At 54.5% G+C, this 18,693-nt stretch overlaps 1 protein-coding gene across 3 annotated transcripts in view; it reads right to left on the bottom strand.

The window, feature by feature from the left end:
- Positions 1–18,693, bottom strand: part of Nol4l (nucleolar protein 4 like) — a 120,201-nt gene that overhangs the window by 18,724 nt on the left and 82,784 nt on the right. For 2 of the 3 annotated variants that reach the window (XM_057780825.1, XM_057780824.1), the window contains exon 5: positions 8,796–8,937. In XM_057780825.1, the coding sequence (XP_057636808.1) occupies positions 8,796–8,937 (142 nt within the window). Of the gene's footprint in view, positions 1–8,795; positions 8,938–16,055; positions 16,121–18,693 lie in introns of those variants that run through there. The other variant, XM_057780826.1, reaches the window with a different exon arrangement.

The following is an 18,693-nucleotide window of genomic DNA, read 5'->3' as shown; positions in this document are numbered from 1 at the left end:
CGGCGCAGGTCTGTGGGGCCCCAGGATCCAGGCCCCTGGAGAAGTTCCAAGCTGCGGATGAGGTATTAGAGAGCAGGGAACCGAAGCACCGAAACCACATTTGTTGTGAGAATGGACACCAGATCTGAGTGTCAGGCTCTCTGTGTACAAATGCCCCTTTACTGGACAGCTCAGTGAAGGCTCAGAGGCTCCCAGGGTGAGCAGCAACGCCCAGATGGCTTCACAAAGAATGCCTCAGCCCACCCCCACCCTGGATTCCCCCAACACACACTGGTAAATGACTCCCAGAGGATATGCTCCCAGTGTGGAACCCTTGGCTTGTCCTCCCGGGCCCTCCACTTGCTCAGCTTGCTGCAGGCCAAGCACAAACAATGAGAAATAAATACCAATTCCAAGTGCAAAGCTCTAAGCTAGACTCTCCACTGCCTGCTACCACCAACCCCCACAAATCATGTGTTCTAAGAGTAAGCAGCGCCACTTCAGGCTACCATGTGTGAGTGATTCATGGGGCAGGGCCCTGCCTGGGAGCTTGTATGTGGAGTTGGCAGGCCCCTAGTAACCCTTCCTGTCCTCCCGGAAGCTGGTCTAGGGCTGGTGCATCCCAGTCCTTAGGTCAGGGTGATGATGACAATGTGGCCCAGCTTCCTGGTTCCTGGGAATGCCACCCCCAGACAACTCAGGCCAGGGTGGTACCTGCCAGTATGGTCTTACCTGCCCCTGTATGTATGGCACAGCAGGGCCACCCTAGCAGAGGAAGGGCTCTGAGTACTGCTGGATAAGGCAAGGCTGCTGATAGCAGGGCTAGCATCTGCCAGATGGTCCCAAGGCCAGGGCTAATCTTCCAGGTCAGGGAGGAAGAGAGGGGGCAGTATCTCCCTCCCCTTTGTTTAGCAGGTAACCTTCATCCTGTTGTGTCCCAAAACTTGTCCTGCCTTACTGTCCTTACCAGGAATCCTGGGGCCCCAGTAACCTAGACAAGGTCAGGGCACCATGAAGCCCTGCCTGATCCTCTGGTAAAGGAACCCCTTGGAGCTGTCTCCTAGCTCCTCTTGTCTTTGCAGGCCAGGTCTAGCCCAGCCTAGCACTACTGCACTGTCTACAGAGCAGCTTGAGGGACACTTTCTGTGACCAGGATTACCACATGTCCCAGGACCAATCCCCAGAAGAGCTGAAATCCTAGAGTAGGGTAAGAGAGTCTAAAGGGGACTGTGGTCAGATGTTTGGTGCCTTGAATCAAAACAAACAGCTCTTGCTTTACAGGGCGAGAAGAGGGCCCAGGCCTGGCTTCCAGTCTCATAAGATACGACCTGAGACAAACAGGGTCTGAGTGATAAACAGGACGAAGACCCACAAGTGTGGGGAAGAGAAGCTCCATTTAAAAGTCCACCGTCGGTAGCCGGGCTATAGACTGGGTGTAAATGGTGTCTACCAAGTACAAGGTCCTAGGTGCAATCTCCAATATTGCTGAATTTTTTAAAGTAAAGACAGGGCTGGAGAGATGTTTCAGAGAGCTCTGGTTGCTCTTCAGAGGACCTGGGTTCAATTCCCAGCACCCACATAGTGGCTCATGACCATCTGTCCCTCTGGTTCCAGGGGATCCGACACCTTCTTCTGAATTCCATGGGCACCAGGCTCACAAGTGGTATACACACACACACACACACACACACACACACACACACACACACAGGCAAAATACCCATACACATAAAATAATAAAAATAATTTAAAAGAGAAAATGCAAAGGTAAGAGCCCAGTGAGGAGTTGGGCGTGATGGAGCTGGCCTATAATCCCAGCGCTCAGGAAGTCCGGAGAAGGACTCAGGGTTCAAGGCCTGCCTGAACTGCATAATGAGACCCCTATATCAAACAAAGGCCCTTTAAGGCCATCCCAGGAGGCTGTAATAGGTACCACTCCTTCCTCCATGGGGCAGTATCCAGCCATGAGGACTGAATCCACAGTGACTCAGCTGTAGGGGTCAGGAGCTCCAAACCTGTGCTAAGCGCTGTTTTGTGTGAGTAGTGGGCTTACGGAAGGGTAGCCATGGCAGAGGGAAGACCAGAGGTGGCACAGGCCTGGCCCTAACACTCATTCACCCCTTTCTCTACTAGTCGTAAAACCACTCACCTAAGTTCTCACTTGCTAGGAACACTCTGGGTGGAGCACACGGGAGGCATGCCGTCACCTGGCTGCTTCCCCTCAGCCACCTGCAAGCCTGGGAGTGGGTGGTAGGAAGAGGCTGCCCTGAGTGAGTGAAATCCTGAGGGCATGTGTGCTGTTGACATGGGCGCAGTCATGTCAAGGACTCCGAAGTCTCAGACCCATGAGAAAACAGCAAAGCCTTCTCTAGGCTAGGTTCAGGGAAGGGGAAACCTTCCTCCAGGTTTGAGTGTGAATGTTGACAGTATGTGCAGAAAATGTCCACCACAGCTCCCCCCCACCCCGCGATGTTTACAGCCTGAAGACTGCCCCCTCCCCCACAGAGACTGCTCCTACCAAAATTAGCTAGCCCTGCCTCCTTGATCAAGCTGAGTACCACGAACCCTGCCTCCATGTTCAGCTGTATGCAGTAACCCCGCCTCTCTGCTCAACTCATATGTATTATAGACGTGTCGTGCTTCCAGGGTGCCGCTGTTTCTCCATCTCAGAGCTCAGACTACCCAGTTCCAGCTGTCTGCTGTCCATCTGTCTTTTCTTCATCCCCTTGCTTCCCCCACTCACATCCAAGTCCCTAGAGCCATCCAAAGATGTAGCAGCTGTCAATCAACAGGCAGGGTCTTCATACACCTGTGGGTGGGAATGGGTCAGGAACTTGGGATGCTAAGGGAAGCTGTGAGAGCTCAGACCCAGCGGCTATCAGGGTCTTGGTCCAGCTGTTTAGCTGGCTTTTAAGACAGGCTCTTTGCTATGAAGCTTAAGTTGGCCTCAAACCCGCTATGTTGCCTAGCCTCACCACCACTTCACCATCCATCCTCCTGCCTCAGCTTCAGTGTTAGGGTTACAGGAGTGCATCACCATGACCAGCTCTGGCTTGCCTTCTCAAGTACCAAGATTCTAAGGGTTATGGATATCACTCTCCATGCAAGAAGATGGCTGTAGGCAGAGGCTCATGGGGCCTGAGGAGGCCAAGAAAGCAGGACTGGGCCAAGTGAGTCTGGAGAAGAGCTCAGATAATCTGGTAGAGGTGGAGGGCCTTTTATTGCTCACCGACCCCCATCCCCTACCCACAACTTTCTAGGCCTAAAGGTGTCAGCAGACCAAGAACCTCACTTCCAGCCTGGCCTATGATCCTTCCCAATGTCCACACACCATCCAGTCCTCAACAGCCCAGTAAGGTGGGCACAGGATTATTATTGTTTTGTTTGTTTGTTTTTCAAGACAGGGTTTCTTTGTATATCTTTGGTGTATGTTCTGGAACTAGCTCTTGTAGACCAGGCTGGCCTGGAAACCACAGAGATCCGCCTGCCTCTGCCTCCTGAGTGCTGGGATTAAAGGCGTGCACCACCACCGCCCCGCCTTAAATAATTCATCTTTTTGCGTGCTTTGGTGTAAAGATTTCAGATACCCAGGAACTGGAGTCACAGACAGTTGGGAGCTGCCATGTGAGTACTGCGAATTGAACCCGGGTCCTCTGGAAGAGCAGCCGGTGCTCTTAACAGATGAGCCATCTCTCCAGCCCAGGCGTGGGATTATTATTCAGCCACTAAAGAGGGGAAATGCTCATGATCACACAAGCAGGAAGGAGCTGAGGCAGGGTCTGGACCTGTATCAAATGAGAGAGCTAGCGCCTGAGTCTTTTCCCATACCTTCTCAGAGCCCATGGAGAAGAAGAAGTTGGGTGAGGAGACCTGGAGACCTGGGAGGGGCAGTACCCTGAGACACGGGTCTGGCTGGGAGAGGAGGGACAGAGACACTATAAAGTTTGAGTCAGGGCCACTAGACCTCACTTGCTCACAAGGGGCAGCACGAATGCCCAGTTGGCATTTCTAGGTGGCAGAAGGCCCTACTCAAGGCAGCAGGAACCGGAAGGTCCGAAGCCTTGGTCTTCTGAAAGCTTCTAAGGGCACACCGAGATCAGTGGTCACAGCAGACGATCACACTAGACAGGTGCTAAGCCTGGCACAGGGTAAGCAACTAGCTTAGAACATACTGGGAGCCGGGTGCTGGTGGCGGACGCCTTTAATCCCAGTACTCAGGAGGCAAAAGGAGGCAGATCTCTGTGAGTTCAAGGCTAGCCTGGTCTACAGAGCTAGTTCCAGGACAGGCTCCAAAGCTACAGAGAAACCCTGTCTCAAAAACCAAAAACAACAGAATGTGGGGAAGAAAGACCAATGGCAGAGGACAGGACCTGCCTGCAGGAAGCCAGGTCCAGGAAAGTCCTCAGGCCCACAGAGGCGGCCCTATAGCTGCCTAAGCTGCAGTCTGGCTGTGGCTGCCCTGACTTGCCTTTCTTGACTGTGGCTTGGGGTCACAGGAAGCTTCTGGGCATTTAGGGCCCCAGGACTCCAAACCCAAACTGCTTCCTCTGACAGGCTGCTGCCCGGTGCCTCCTCTAGGAGCCCCTCCCTGGCTCCCATCAGTCCATGGCCACACAATAGTTATTGAGCATCTATCTATACAAGCCAGGGGCTGGGACAAAGCCTAGGACAAATGACTCTAGCTGGTTGCTTCCTGAGGTCTGGACAAGCCATTTCCACGTCAGAAACCAAAGGAACTCAGTACACAGGGTTGGCTGGGGCCGGGGGCACAGTAGACTTGGGTTCACAGGGTAGACTGGACCATTTTTACATCAGCAGAACCAATGACAGGAAAGAGGGAAAGCCATTATGTAAGTAGCAACGTAGCACAGTATGATCCTCCCAGCAAAGAAGAGTGAAGGGTAAGCGGTGAGAGAAGCCTGAGGAAAGGCCCCCAATACCGGCAGCATTTCTTTCTTTCTTCCTGTGCTCCCACCCCCAATTCTCTGTAATGCACAAGCTAGGGAAATGAGGGGAACACTAAGATCTATTTGTATAGTCATAGCTGCTGCTCTCAGGAAGGTGACAACGCAGCAGGGTCCCCACTTCCCTGTGCTTGGTGCTCTCCTGCCAAAGCCAAGGCTGTGGAGACCTGGGAGGGGCTGACGACCTTGTTAGTCACTTGACCAGACTACTGAAAACCCCTCTCAGACTCTGCCCAGCTTAGTGCTGGGCACTGGCCTGCGGGAAGTAGGAGTCCCAACCTAATGGAGGCAAGCACCCATGTCCAGCAGGTCCCCAAGAACAGGCTGCAGGAGGGCCTCGTCTAGGAAGGGAAGGGCTCCGGTGCTCTGCATAATTCCCGCCAGGCAACCCCCAGCCTGTGCTGCAGAAGGGCGGAAGCAGGACCCTCCACTGTCCCCTGGCGTGAGTTTCCTGTCTGCCGGTGGAGGTGGGGATGAGTAACGTCCGTTCCCTGCCCCCATGCATCCCTTCTGAAGGCCAGGCCTCAAGTTTTCCATTCAGGAAGGGGCACAGTGAGGGGCCTAGTAGAGTCACGGCAGGGGAATAGGAGGAGCGGCAGACAGGGTTAGGACCCTGGCCCGCATGACTGCCTTTCAGGAGACCTGCTGGCTTCTCCCCTGGGAATGCGCACACACATCTCCATCCACTCATTCACTCACCGATGCTTCCCCAGCACTGCCTTGTGCTGGGTCCTGTCTTATGGTCCCTGGGGTGCTTGCTAACAGTATGGGGAGGAGATACGGATGGGTCATGATAGGATGATGGGGTTTTTCAGCTCCAAGGCAATACCAGACCTTAAGGGTTCTGCAAAACGTCTCAATGGTTGTCTGTCTTTGGCAACTCCTAGACCAGAAGCTTTCCCAAGCTTTCAGAACACACAGAGCCCTGACAGACCCGAGAGAGAGCTCAAAGCCAAGAGCTATGCATGGGTAAGAGGAAGCCTGTGCCTCTCTTAGTGTGTGAGGACTCTTGCACTTTGACAAAGGCCTGTCAAAGTGGAGAGAGGCGGGAACCTCTCCTGGGGCCTTCCCCTGTGAGATAGGAGAAGACTGATATCCTCAAACAGGCCTTAAACATGGTTCCAACTGAGAGAGCACTGTGGAACCAGGCTTGCTACCACCACCCAACAAACGGACCTCAGCAAAGGAGGTGGGAAACTACCAGAGGGGGGAAGGGCTGGGGGATAGGACTGGGCCAGGGGCAGGCTCGGGGACAAGTCCAGTGGTGAAAGCCAGCATGCTTTCCACTCTCTGGGTTCAACTGTCCCTACCAAGGCCCAGTTTTGTTACAATTTAAAGAGAGAAGGAGGAAGTAGTGGCCCAGCCAGGTCTGTGACCCCAACTCTCAGGGCTGAGGGAACTAGTTTGAGGCCAGTCTGGGCCATAAAGCAAGACCCTGTCTCAAAATCAAACACAAAAATAATTTAAAGGGCAAATTCCCTAGAGGTATAACCTGTACAAACTGCCTGGCTTCTTGCCATCACTCTGGCTTGTATTACAGGTAGACAGGGGTGATGTGCCCACAGCCCTGCAGTCCTGGCATACTGGGGTGCCGTCTCAGGAACAAAGAAGCCAACTTGTCCCTAACAAGGAGGGGGGCCTCTATTTCCCTGGCTGTCATGCTCGAGGGCAGTCTCTATAAATGTCAGCTCGCCTTTTCATTTGGGCCACAAACATTCAGCAGGCCCCTGTAATGGGCCAGGCATGCAGCTGGAGGAGCACAGGGCAGAGGCCAGCATTAACACAGACTACAGGGTACCTTATAGAACTAGGGGGAGGAACAGTCAGAGACCTCTCCATCCAGTGCACTCCAGAGAACTAAGAGCCAGCTGTGGTTATAGGGGAGTTTGGGGATAGACAGGCAAGCAGAGTTATGGCTGAGTTTGTCCGCACCCCTTAGTTCTTCAGCAACAATAAGAGACACAGGCTCACTCACGGGGGCCAGATTTCAGCTTGCATCTACACTGACCACGCATTCTGAGACACGGCTGGAAGACTGGACCAGGACTTCAAGCTGTGATCATGATCAACTGAAACCCTGTGGGAAATCCTGGGACCTTGGTCACCAGGAGGCCCCAGGGACGCGAGAGGCACCAGAGACCGGACCAGATGTCTGGGTTTTCTTATTGCATATATACCCTCTGCCCTGGATCTAGGCTGGTCTCTGGCTAACAAATCAGTCTGCAGCTTCCAGAATCAGCCTCTGATTCAATAATTAAATTGGTGGCTCACGATCAACGCCATCCTCTCTTTTCCTAGCTCTGCTGTTTGCCCGCATAAACACTAGTCCTACCAGCAGGCCAGCCTGCCTGTGATTCGTCCAGTGCTTAGAGCCAGGAGGAGCCTGAGATATGTCTGACTCTAACCTGCAGGTGGCTGCAGGGCAGCTAACCCCAGAACCTCTGTTTCTTCATCTGCACTGCATCACCACCAAGGGATACCAAGGACATCACAGCCCCAGCAGAAACCCCCAGTTAGTTTGCTATCTATCCTGAGGACCTCAGTCCACTGAGACTCCAAGGTAGTGTTCTCGGGCAGTAACCATGGTTCCAAAAGGTACACTGAGGAAGAGCAGCACAACCAGACCTTTGGAGGACTGAGACAGCCTTACTAAGCTGGACCTTGGGGTGGGGGAAAAGTTCTAGATCTTTCTTGAGGAGGTACGACAAGGGTGCTTACTAAGCATTGTTAGCACAGCTCTTAGTAGGCTGCTGGGTGTGGCTCTCTCAGTCAGATGAGGTTGGAGGTCAGCTGCTGGGTTGTCCCAGCCCCAGAACCCCCATGTGGTAGCCCCCATTGGGCCCCACCCCCGTGGGAATGCCATAAGGCAATAGTAGTCTGGAGGCTCACAGCACGAGGGGGTCTTGCTGACCTCACGAGGCACCAAGGCACAAAAAGCCTTTTCTTCTCCAGCAGCCTGGCACCCCACTCCTCACACAGCCACCCCCGGCTCCCCAGCTCCAGGCCCAGATACTTCCAGCTGCTTGTATGCTAGACTCCTCCCAGACAAAGCCGGACTCAGGCTGGGAGGGAAGACCAACGTGTGGGTTCTGCCATGGAGATGAACTTTGACCCAAACTGCAAGGCTCCTACCCCTTATTTACTCTTTAAGGCTCACCCATTTTTTTTTTTCAGAGTTAACATTACACCCCTTTTCAACCCTGAACCTCCCTTCCACATTCCAAGCTCTGACCTTTGACCTCTCCTAATTACCAGTCCTTATACCCCAGTTCTCTGAGGCCTACCAGAGGCCTCTGACTACAGGTGTTATCCCACATCTCCAATCTGGTCAGGCCCAGGTGACGCAGAACCCAGGAGCCCATTCCAGGACTCTATATGGAATCATGGCGTGAACATCTGACTTCTGACCCTGACTCTCCAACCCCAAGAAAATCCAGACATAGTAGCCTAGTCCATCCTGGTCAGCTACCAACTGCCTGGCCACTGACCATGTGGCCCTGTCCCAAAGCCAGCCTTATTCAAGCCGTAAGAACACAGCTCCAGATCACACACACACATTCTTGACCTTCCCAGGCTTGAATCCTGGCGATTCTAAAATCCTTATCCAACAAACCCATGAGCATAAACAGGTGCAAATAGACAAGAGGCCACCTCACAGTCAATCGGGGGCCCTGCTTATGAAAACACCCTTCTCTCGCTGGGGCAGTGGGGCTTGCGGAGATGCCGACAATACCAGCTCTCAAGTACAACAGGGACGCCCCAGTGTCACCTGGGTCCCACCACCCGGAGCACCTGCAGGCCTCTTATAGAACAATAAGCGCCCTCCCTGCCAGCTGCCCAAGGGGCACTCACCGTCCTCTTGGCTATGGAGGTTTTGCGGGCTCCGCATCCTCTCCTCCTGGCTGGGGCTCAGGCTGGAGGCCAGGTGGGGGTCAGCTGACATCCATGTGGAGTCATTCATATCAAAATCCTCACTGCTCACAGAGGTTTCATCCTGAGCAGAGACAAAGAAGGCAGGTGTTCAACAAGAGCAGACACACACTAGAAGGATCCCAGAGGGCACAGGGAACCCCTAAGACCTTGTAGTGAGGGCTGGATGGCAATCCTTCTGACCCCCTCAAGTGGCTTGGGCTCTGGTTCCTAGCGGAAGCCAGGGTTAAGAGCCCGTGCTGTCTGTAATTGAAGACAATTAAGAGGTCTCACATCCTGTGGAGCGGATAGCAGGGCCTGGCTCTTACCCTTGTGAGCCAAGGTTGAAATGAGTGCTGTAAACAAGAGCCACCATTCCCCACCCAGAGCCTGAGGAAAAGGGCTCACTCTACACAGTGCCTGCACTGAGTAGCGAGACATGCTGGGCACCGAGGAGGCCAAGGTGGCAGCCCCCACCAGGCCTGGTGCCAACTCCTGTGGAGCATACATGGAATTCCTTTCTCCCACTCCCCCAGCCCAGAGGACATTTCTGTCTTCCTCCTTCCTAACCTTTGCTGTGCTTCAAAGATATGCTCTTGGGCGGCTTCCAGGGTTGAGCAGGCCAAACCCAGAAGTGTGGAGAAGGAAGGGGGTGGGGCGGGCCAGGGTTCGGATCACACCACGAAGGGATAGGGAGAGAGGGTGCCAAGGCCTTCCAAACAGCAGACAGTCTGCTGGAGAGGACAGTAGCGGCTCCTCTCCCCACTGCTGGTTTCAGTGTGCCCTTGGCCAGTCACTTGGGAATCCCCGGGATGGGGCCCCTTTAATTCAGGCTTCCAGCAGGAAAGAACCCCATCTCCTTCTGATCCAGCCCCTTTGAAGAGCAGTAAGCAACTGGGATGGTTCTCCAGTTGTAACACATGGGGAAGATAGCCCTGCAGTGCCACACATGGAGTCCTGACCTTGTGCCCCAACCCCTAGCAAGATACAATAGCTTCTGTGGGCCCATGGCAGAGCACCCTTGGGGCCTTGGAGCCACTCCTACAGGGCCCTCTCACAGACATCTCTTTTATGGTGAGCAAACACACTTCGGTTTGAACTTTCTTCAACTGCTGTCCCTGAGGCAGACACATCTGCTCCAAGTGCTAGGGAGCCGGAGGTTGAGTCTCCCTCCCTCCCCCAACCATGCCTGCTGGCAGCAGTTTCCTGGGATTCACAGCTTTCATACAGCAGTAGAGACCCTTCGTGCTGAGTCCGGAGGACAGGAGCTGAGCCACAACACTGCAGGTCCAAATGGACACATGTGGAACCCTGGGGACAGAGCCCAGTGTTCTCCCCATGCAAGTGCCGGTCACACACACTCATCCTCTGGGCTACCTACTACACACAAGCTTCCTCCAGCCTGCCTCCATGACAACACATGTGCTCACATCAACAGGGACATGCATGCTCAACAGGCTCTCTTTGCACAAAGAGTCTAACAGGAAAAGGTCTCTTGGAGGTATGGAGCGAGGACACAGAGCAGGGATTCTGTGCTCCCCTGCTGGCCTGGCCTGGTAGGTGGGCTCTGGGATTCTTCCCTTTCTTCCCTGGGCCTCTCACAGGCAGAAGCAGAACTCAAAAGCACTGTGGGGAATGCATGAATTAAGTGATTCTATCTCCTAGTACTTTTTTTTTTTTTTTTTAATCTTCTGAAACAGGAGCTACTTGAGCAGGTTGGTCCTACACAGGCAGGAGGATCTCTAAGTTCGAGGCTAGCCTAGCTTAGTCTGTAGAGTTGAGTTCTTTGACACTTAGGGGTTACACAGAGAAAACTTGTCACAATATAAAACAAAAGAGAGGAGCTACCTATGTAGTCTAGACTCCTCCTGTCTCAGCCTCCAGAATCCTGCAGACACCTATTTAAACCCATTCATTCACTCAAGTATTCCCTGGGCACCAACTATGGGCCACGTTTGCTAAGTGTTGAAAATCCAGCTGTGAGCAGACCCTGTTCCTGGCCTTCCTGCTACTCCCCATCCATGGAGAAGAAAGTGACTGCCGCTGCCCATGCTCCACAGCTCCTCTTCTTACACAACCTGCATGCCGTGCCACCAGCCTCGTCACAGCACAAAACTGCTGTGGGGCTCTATCCTATCACCCCAGAAAGCTCTCGGGCCATCCAGGAGTAGGGACCAGGCTGCCTGTTCTCTGAATTTCTCATGAGGTAGCAAGACTTGTTGAACTGACTAAACTGCCTGGCAGGATGTGGTGTTTAATGAGGATGTTGCATTAATCTGACAATTAAGGGCTCTGGTCCCACTGTGCAGTTCTTGAACGAGGGCCATATGAAAACTGGGACCCTGGCTGGAGGGCCAGAGGCTGCATGCTTCTCTTAGCTACAGCTGCTAGCTATCCCACAAAAAAGAGCTAAAGCTGCTCTTGCTTAGATACCTGAACTGTTCAGGAAAATGCGCTCTACCTCACCCTGCCCAGCAGATGGACTGCATTTCATACTGACATTGAAATCACCTGGAAAGAAAAAGCCAGGTTCCAGGCTCTGAGACAAGGGTTTCCTAAGATTTCCTCATAATGGCCCCATAAGGCCCCACAGGGCAGGCCTCTCTCCAGGTCTAGTCACACAGCTCCTCAAATGCTTGCCCCAACTATCCAGGGTGACAGAACGTAGGGGCAGAGCTGGGGTCTGAATCCAGACAGTCTGCACCCAGAGCCATGAAATTACACATTCCACCCTTTGATCAAAAGTGCCTGATTCCTTAATGACAAAGTGCCTCAAGATAATACCCAAAGGCAGCGGGGCTACATATGCTTGATGGCATGTGCACACACACATGCGTGCAGAGCTTTATGCGTGCACATTACTGAACATCTACTTTGTGCTGAGTTGCCCTAGGGATCTATCTATATGGCTAAGGAGAGTCTCCTACCTTCAGACTTCATTTAGGGAGAGGAATCAGCTAAAACTTCTGGCTCATTTACAAGTATGGGAAAGAGCTGGGGTGGGGGGGGCGCTGCATAGTTACTGAACATCAGTGGCTCCCTCCCCAGGGACTTTTCCATAGCCCCCAGGTTTCTGCCACCCCAACTGCTGCTCTGTGAATGGTGGCTCTGGGAATTTTGAAAATCCAAACGCTGACTGCTATGGCTTTTTTTTTTTTTTAAGTAATCAAGCCTATTAAACCTAAACTTTCCAGAAAACAAACAGAACTGAGTAAGCTGTAGCTGTGGACGTGGCCAGACTGACGGTTGACCTGGAGAGACCCTTCCGCAAGCCCTGCTGTAGCAGAACCAGACTGTTCATGGGGCAAAGGCAGCCAGCACAGAGGAGCAGACTCAGACTCTCTCTACTCACCTATTTGCCCCTGAGCTGAGGCTGGGAAGGCCGGCTAATTACACAGGCAATTACCAGAGCACACAGTTCAGACCCATCACCCAAGTCCAGAGGGACCTGGGGCGGGGGGGGGGGGGGGGGGGGAGTGCAGGGAGGAAGAAAGGGAGGCAGCCAGGCAGTCAACCCAGGTCGGGGAGTGTCTAAGACCCCAGACACTCCCCTGCTCCCCCATGAGGTCACAAGTAGGTCATTTCTTGCTCCCTTCTTAAATCTCAGGAGAATTGGGGCTACTAATTTTTCCCTCTCAAATAACTTCACCGAAGATAAAAGTACATATGCCATGCTTCTAAAATCCCTCCTGAGATTATGTGTGACTGGCCAGGGAGCTGTGGCTAGATCCCCCAGCCTAGCCTTTGCCCTTTACATCCTGAAGTCTGTGGCCTTGCCCACCTGGCAGTAAAAGTTCATCAGAACATGCACCATAGTGCTTTTGCCATCATGGGTCACAGGGCATTAGGGCCAACTAACCTTCTGAAAAGCGGAACTCTTGTGTTGGCCAGGCAGGGTGGGTAGCACCCAGTCTTTGGGACACACCCCCAACCTTGGAGTCTTCACTCTGGGCAGAGAGAGAAGCGCTGACTAAACCCTTGAGCCTCTTATCTTCAGTCCAAAATTCAGAAGCCAGCTCTATTTCTCCCCACCCAGCTAGCCCAGGCCCTTCCTCCTCTGCAGGCCTTGGCAGCACCAACCACTGTGCAGCCCGGAGGAGGGGAATTCGGGAGACATACGGAGGAGAGTGGAAGCAGGCCTGTATCCATGGCTGTAACTATGGGCAGGTGCTATCAGTAACCTGATTATTTTACAACTGGGGTCAACTTCTCTGGAACTGGGTTCCTGGTGCCTCTGAAGCTGAACCATTTGCATCTTCCAGGACTCAGAATTCTGGGGCGTGCCTCCTACAGTATTTTCCAGGCCTTTCCTCAGAGCTGTAACTCTATCTCAACCACTCACTTGAGAAAGAAAGGGAGGAGGATTTACCGAGAATTCAGTGCTGGTGGAGGCCATAAGGCCTGATCTGGAGCCCTGGGTGTGGGTTTCAGACCGTGGTGGGGGTGGGGATGTTCAAGGATGCTCCTAGGCCAGGCAGGAAACAGGCACTCCAGGCTGGCTGCCCCCTCCCCCACCATCCCCAGGTTTTTGGGCAGCAGGAAAGAATACCAGTGTGGGCAGTTCTCCAGCCCCAGCTCTCAACCTAGCATATATATTAGGATGTGGGAGGTGGCTTCTCAGTCCAGTGTTGGGCACTGCCTTCTGGGTCCCCAGGTCAGGGAATGCTCAGCCTTGGAGCTGCTCGGGTTAGCATTATGCTCATCACTCCAAATATGCCAAGAAAGTGCTGAACCACATTTGACCCCAACCTAACCACTTAGGCACTTACTAATGGAAACTGAAAACTCCCAGGATCCAGAGCAAGCAAAGGTTCATGCCCCTGTTGTGATGTTGTGATACTGTTACATGAAAGAAACAGGAGGGTGATCTGAGTCAGCTCCTGAGCACTTGGGGCTTCCAAGGCGGTTGTCAAATTCTGTACCCCATCAATGCCCACCTGGCCACCAGAAGAGGTAATGGGTTTTCCTGAGACACAGCACACAATTCTACTTCTTGCTAACAGACCTTGGCTTGCCAGCCATACAAACACATTCTTGGGGGGAGGGGGGAGTGAGTGAGGAGGCTTCCATCCTCCCCCTCCCCCCACTGACTCGCAGACTCTCACTGCACCTGTCAGAACCATGTTCATGTACCCATGTGCTTGCTCCACTGTCCTTGCCATAGTGCATGCCTGGATGCTAGAGTGAGCATTTCCCACACCTTCCCTAGTATATGGGCTTTTGTTCCTAAGCAAAGGCAACGGACTGTTTCCCCAGCATTCCTCACTATGAGACCTCACTGATACCCCAGCTCCTGCCAACAATGGGCACATGAGTTTCTTGGGCAAACTGGGTTCTTCCAGCCAAAAGGATGGCCAGAGGGGAAGCACTCTGAGCTAACCCTCTCCAGGTCTATCCTTCCAAGAAAAGGACTCAAGCTAGACTAAAAAGTTCTTGAGCAATTTAGGGATGGACCAGCTTCCCATTGCCCCAGGGTGGCTGAGGCCCTGGGAAAGAGGTTCCTCCTCAAAGTTAGCCTTCTGAGCAGGAAGGTAAGGCTGGGGTGCTGTTTGACACTGGTTGGTAGAAAGGTGCTGAATGGGGTAGAGAGAGCAGAAGGAGGTGCTGCCTTGAGACTACTCTATAGCACAGCCCGGCAGAGGAGCCTGGATTGCATTCAAAGACACATTTGGACTCAAATGGCTTTCCAATGAAAGGGTAATTTACAACCTGGGGTTAAGCTACCTACTGGGGCCTGGGCCATCAATGGGCCCTTTCCCCCACACCAACATACAGCTGAGAAACAGGCACGTTTTAGGGGTCAAGGGACCTGGTTCCACCATCACAGGCTCTGCCCACAGGAGTGAGGAGAGCACCAACACTCACCCCAGGCCCAACACTGGAGTGTGCAGTGGGGGGAGGGGGCTTCCAGCTGATTCTGGGATAAGTAGGGCTTTATCTCAAGGGAGAATCTATTTCAGGCCACAATCCTCAGAAAGGGGGAAATCAGAGTCCAAACACCATTTCAGGTGAAATCAGGAGGTTATTCATCTCCCCTCAGAGCAGACAGAAAGAAAAATCAATGTTTCAGAGGGGGAAAGGGTTCCATTTGAATTAATGGGTTTGTGGCTTCTCCATTGATCTGCGCCTCTTCACACTTTCTTTTTGTGCTTTTGTGCTCTGAGGGAGAGGGGAGGGAGAAGGGAATGGCAGGGAGGGGGCTCTCGGTAAGGAAAAGGACGGTCTAACCTTAACCTTTCTCCGGGAATAATGCTAATTAGCGAGGCTTAATGAGAACTTCCCCCAGGAAGCTCGGCCTGGTAGAGGCGGCCAGACTACCCGCAAACGCAGCTCTGAGAGAGAGTAGGGTCACTTCTGAACCCAAGAGGCCGGAATAGGAAGGCGAATTGCACTCCCCCCCCCCCCCCCCCGTGTATCCTGCCCGGGAACCCTAGGTGAAGGGCGGCAAGCAGCAGGAGGGCGGAGGTGTAAATCCACCTTAACCCTTGCGCGCGCTCTCCGCAGGCCCCCGCGTGGTGTGTTCCTTCACCAGGGGTCTTCGGAACCCTAGCTTCTTCTCCGAGGGTGCACATGAGAGGGGCTGTCGATCCCCTGGTGGAGCGACTGGAGCCTGCCAAAGTGGGCTCAACTGTGCAAACCGCGTCTCAACTCCCAGCGCCTTGGCAAGGAGCCCCTCCCTGCCACTGTACGCTTCCCGTCCCCACATCCCCAAACACAGTCCACTTCCTTTCTCCCGGAGGCAGCGGCCACCCGAGCCTGGCCCCCGCCCCGCTGTCCGCGAACGTCTTCCTCCCGGGGACGCGGTGCGGAGCCCGCTGCAAACGGCGTGGCCGCGGCACAATACCGCGGCGCGGCGCACACAATCACCGCCCCCCAGGACCGGCGGCGCGCACGGCCAGGAGTGGGGTGCGCCCGGCAGCTCCGGGCACTTGAAGCTAGACGCACCTCTCCAGCGCCCCGCAGGCCCAGGAGCGCAGCCTCCGCCCCTCCCCGCACTCGGGCACACTCGCCGGCCCCCAGCCCCAGCCCACTCCACCCAGGGCCAGCAGCTCTCCCGGCGCAGGAAGCTCCCCGTGAGTCCCCCTCCTCGAACCCCACAGCTCCCCTAACCGCAGCTCAACGGCCAGCGGCAGAGCAGGAGGAGGGGGCGGCAGCCGAGGGCCCAGGACCAGTTCAGTCGCGGGGTCCCCCAGGACTCTGTACCTGGGCGGGCGGCGAGGCGCAGACCGGCGGTCTGGCTCTGGGAGTGAACCGGGCAGGAGGCGGTGACAGCCCCACCGCTCCAGCTGCTGCTGCTGCTGCTGCTACTGCTGCTGCTGCTGCCGCCGCGGCCGCCCGGGGAGAGGGGCTGGCACCGCTGCGGCGCGTCACTGCCCGGCCCGGGGGCGGGGGTGGCCAGGGGGAGGGCCCAGGCGAGCGGCGGCGGTGGCGCCGCGGCCCGGGAGGAAGGGGGAGGGGGGCACCGGGCACGGGGAGGCGGGGGAGGGGGCGGGACCGGGCACGGGGCGGGGGCCGGGGGGAGGGGAGCGCCGGAGGACGCACTCAGGGGGAGTAGGAGGAGCAGCAGGAGGAGGAGGTGGAGGTGGAGGGGCGGGAGAGAGGGAGGAGTGGGCATGGGGGGGGAGGGGGAAAGAGAGGAAAAGGAGGCACCCAGGGAGAGGGGAGAGGAGAAAGGAGAGTGGGGGGGAGAGAAGGAGGAAGGCGGGGTGCTTGGCCAGGTATGAGGACCGGGGTGCGCTGGACGCGCTGCCGTGCGCTACTGGACAGAGCTCTTAAGGAAGAAGAGCTTGGAGGAAGATCCCTGGGGGCGTGAAGCCCCGGAAAGGAGGCAATGGAAACTGGGCTCGACCCTATCTCCCAGAGGCTGCGGACTTCAAATCTTGGGGCGGGGTGGGGGCGTACCCTGCAAACTGTCTGCGTTCAGGCCAGGAGAGGGAGACTTGCCCCAAAGAAAGTGACTAAGGGAGGTATCGTCGGGAACTCTTGGTGCCGTGGGGCCTCTACACAGCCCTCGACCCTAGGTGTCTCTCAATCCCGGGCACCGCGGGTGTTTGTCGGGCAAGGCAGCGGGACCCGCGGGCTCAGCCCTACCTAGGAGGTCTTAGTAGGACCCTAACAAGGAAAAGCCAGGCACGTGGCCTACTCTCGGTCGGGCCCCCGCCCACACCGCAGGGCCCCCTTTTCTCGATCAAGTTCAAGCTTGAGCTCCTGGGCACCCTATCCACGGGCCGCCTCCTCCCCTCCCTTCCCCTCGCCTCCTTTCTATTCTGCTGTACCATCTCGCTTCTCACTCTTCCTTTGTCTCTTTCCCACCACTTAGTTTGCACCCGCCCCTGCACCCCTCCTCTCCGCCCCGCCGCCAGCTCCAGTGTCCAGACTGCGCTCACCTGTTCGACCCAAACATTCCGGCGACCCGGAGCGCCCGCCGCCCGCTCGCTGCCGGCTCCCTTTGAGAGCCCCCGCCCCACTCCTCGGGTCATTGTGCTCCAGCAGACCACACGGTGCCGGCTCCTTACTGCGCGCTGGCTACCGTAGTAAAGTCATAGCATAATATCAAGACTGTTGCCCAGACCTGGGAGCGCGCAGTCCGCAGGGACTCCGCAAGAAAAGGGAAGACGCACGCCGACCCAAGGTGAGGTCCTCCTCGGGGCAAATACACCTTCCGTCTTGACATCAGGAGAAGACAGAATGGGGCGGCACGAGGTGGCTAGAGGGGTACCCTAAATCTCCGGGCAACCTCAGAATCACCGGCGACCTAACAAGGTAGTCTCCTTACGGCAGAATTAAAACATCGACAGAGAAAAAAATGGGTTAGGGCAAACGCCCCCCGAACTCTCTACCACCAAGTCCAAAGGCCAGGTTAGAAAACATGGACCTCGAATAAAGCTGAGCTTTAACAAGGATAGAGACGTACATGAAATTCTGTAGGGAGATGCCCCGCCCCCCAAAAGAAACCCAATAACGAGCCCTCCTCCTGGTTCCTATGAGGAGGAAGGACAATTTCTACGGATTCCTTTACGCTACAACTCATTCACAGTGGAGCCAGCAGAGGAGAGCAAACGAGACAGCCACCACGATTGTTTGCAATTTTGAAACAGACTGCCTTTAACCCTCCAACTTTTCTTTAAAAAGCCCTTTTCTTTCTTCCTCTGAAAGCTTTGCATTGTGAACACTATGATAGACAAGACTCCCTCTACAGGTTTGATCTGTAATTACAGTCACAGGTTCGGAGCTCCCTGTTCACGGATTAGAAAAGATGACAACACTTCAAATTAACAACACACAGACTTCATTCTGCACATGCTAAAGATCTTACTGTCAATATGAAACTCACGCTTTAAAAAAAAAAAGGATTTAGGCGTGTTACTCATTAGCGCCTTTTACTCCTGAAATCAACTGTGTTCTCAAATCAATTCACCAATTCACTTTTCCCACTTTCTCTCTTAGACCTTTACTTCCCATCTTTTTGGGTGTAGGTATCTAGGGTCACAACTCTGTTCAGTCCATCTGGGCAATGTGGGCATTTCCAACATGGAAGCTGTCCTTCGTTGCTCTGAATGAGATAATTCGGGCTCAGGATTTCCTGCCTCTTTCCAACACATTTCTTAAGACCTTTGACCTCGCCTGGCCTGAGTCACAATTTCACAGCAGTGGTGGACATCTGGGCTTGAAATATAAAGCCCAAAGCAGCTGAAGTTCAAAGGTGAAACTGAACCCAGATAACCCCCCTCTCCTCAGACTCATCGGTGAGCACAGTGCAGCTAAGGACGGTAGGATTGTCCCTGCAGACACCAGTGTGCACTCATTTACCATCCTCCAAACACAACACCGAAGCCCCATG

This window comes from Chionomys nivalis, chromosome 9 (assembly GCF_950005125.1).
Source record: "Chionomys nivalis chromosome 9, mChiNiv1.1, whole genome shotgun sequence".
NCBI classification, from domain to species: domain Eukaryota; kingdom Metazoa; phylum Chordata; class Mammalia; order Rodentia; family Cricetidae; genus Chionomys; species Chionomys nivalis.
The sequence above is the reverse complement of the archived record's forward strand: the minus strand, read 5'-3'. Positions and strand labels throughout refer to the sequence as shown.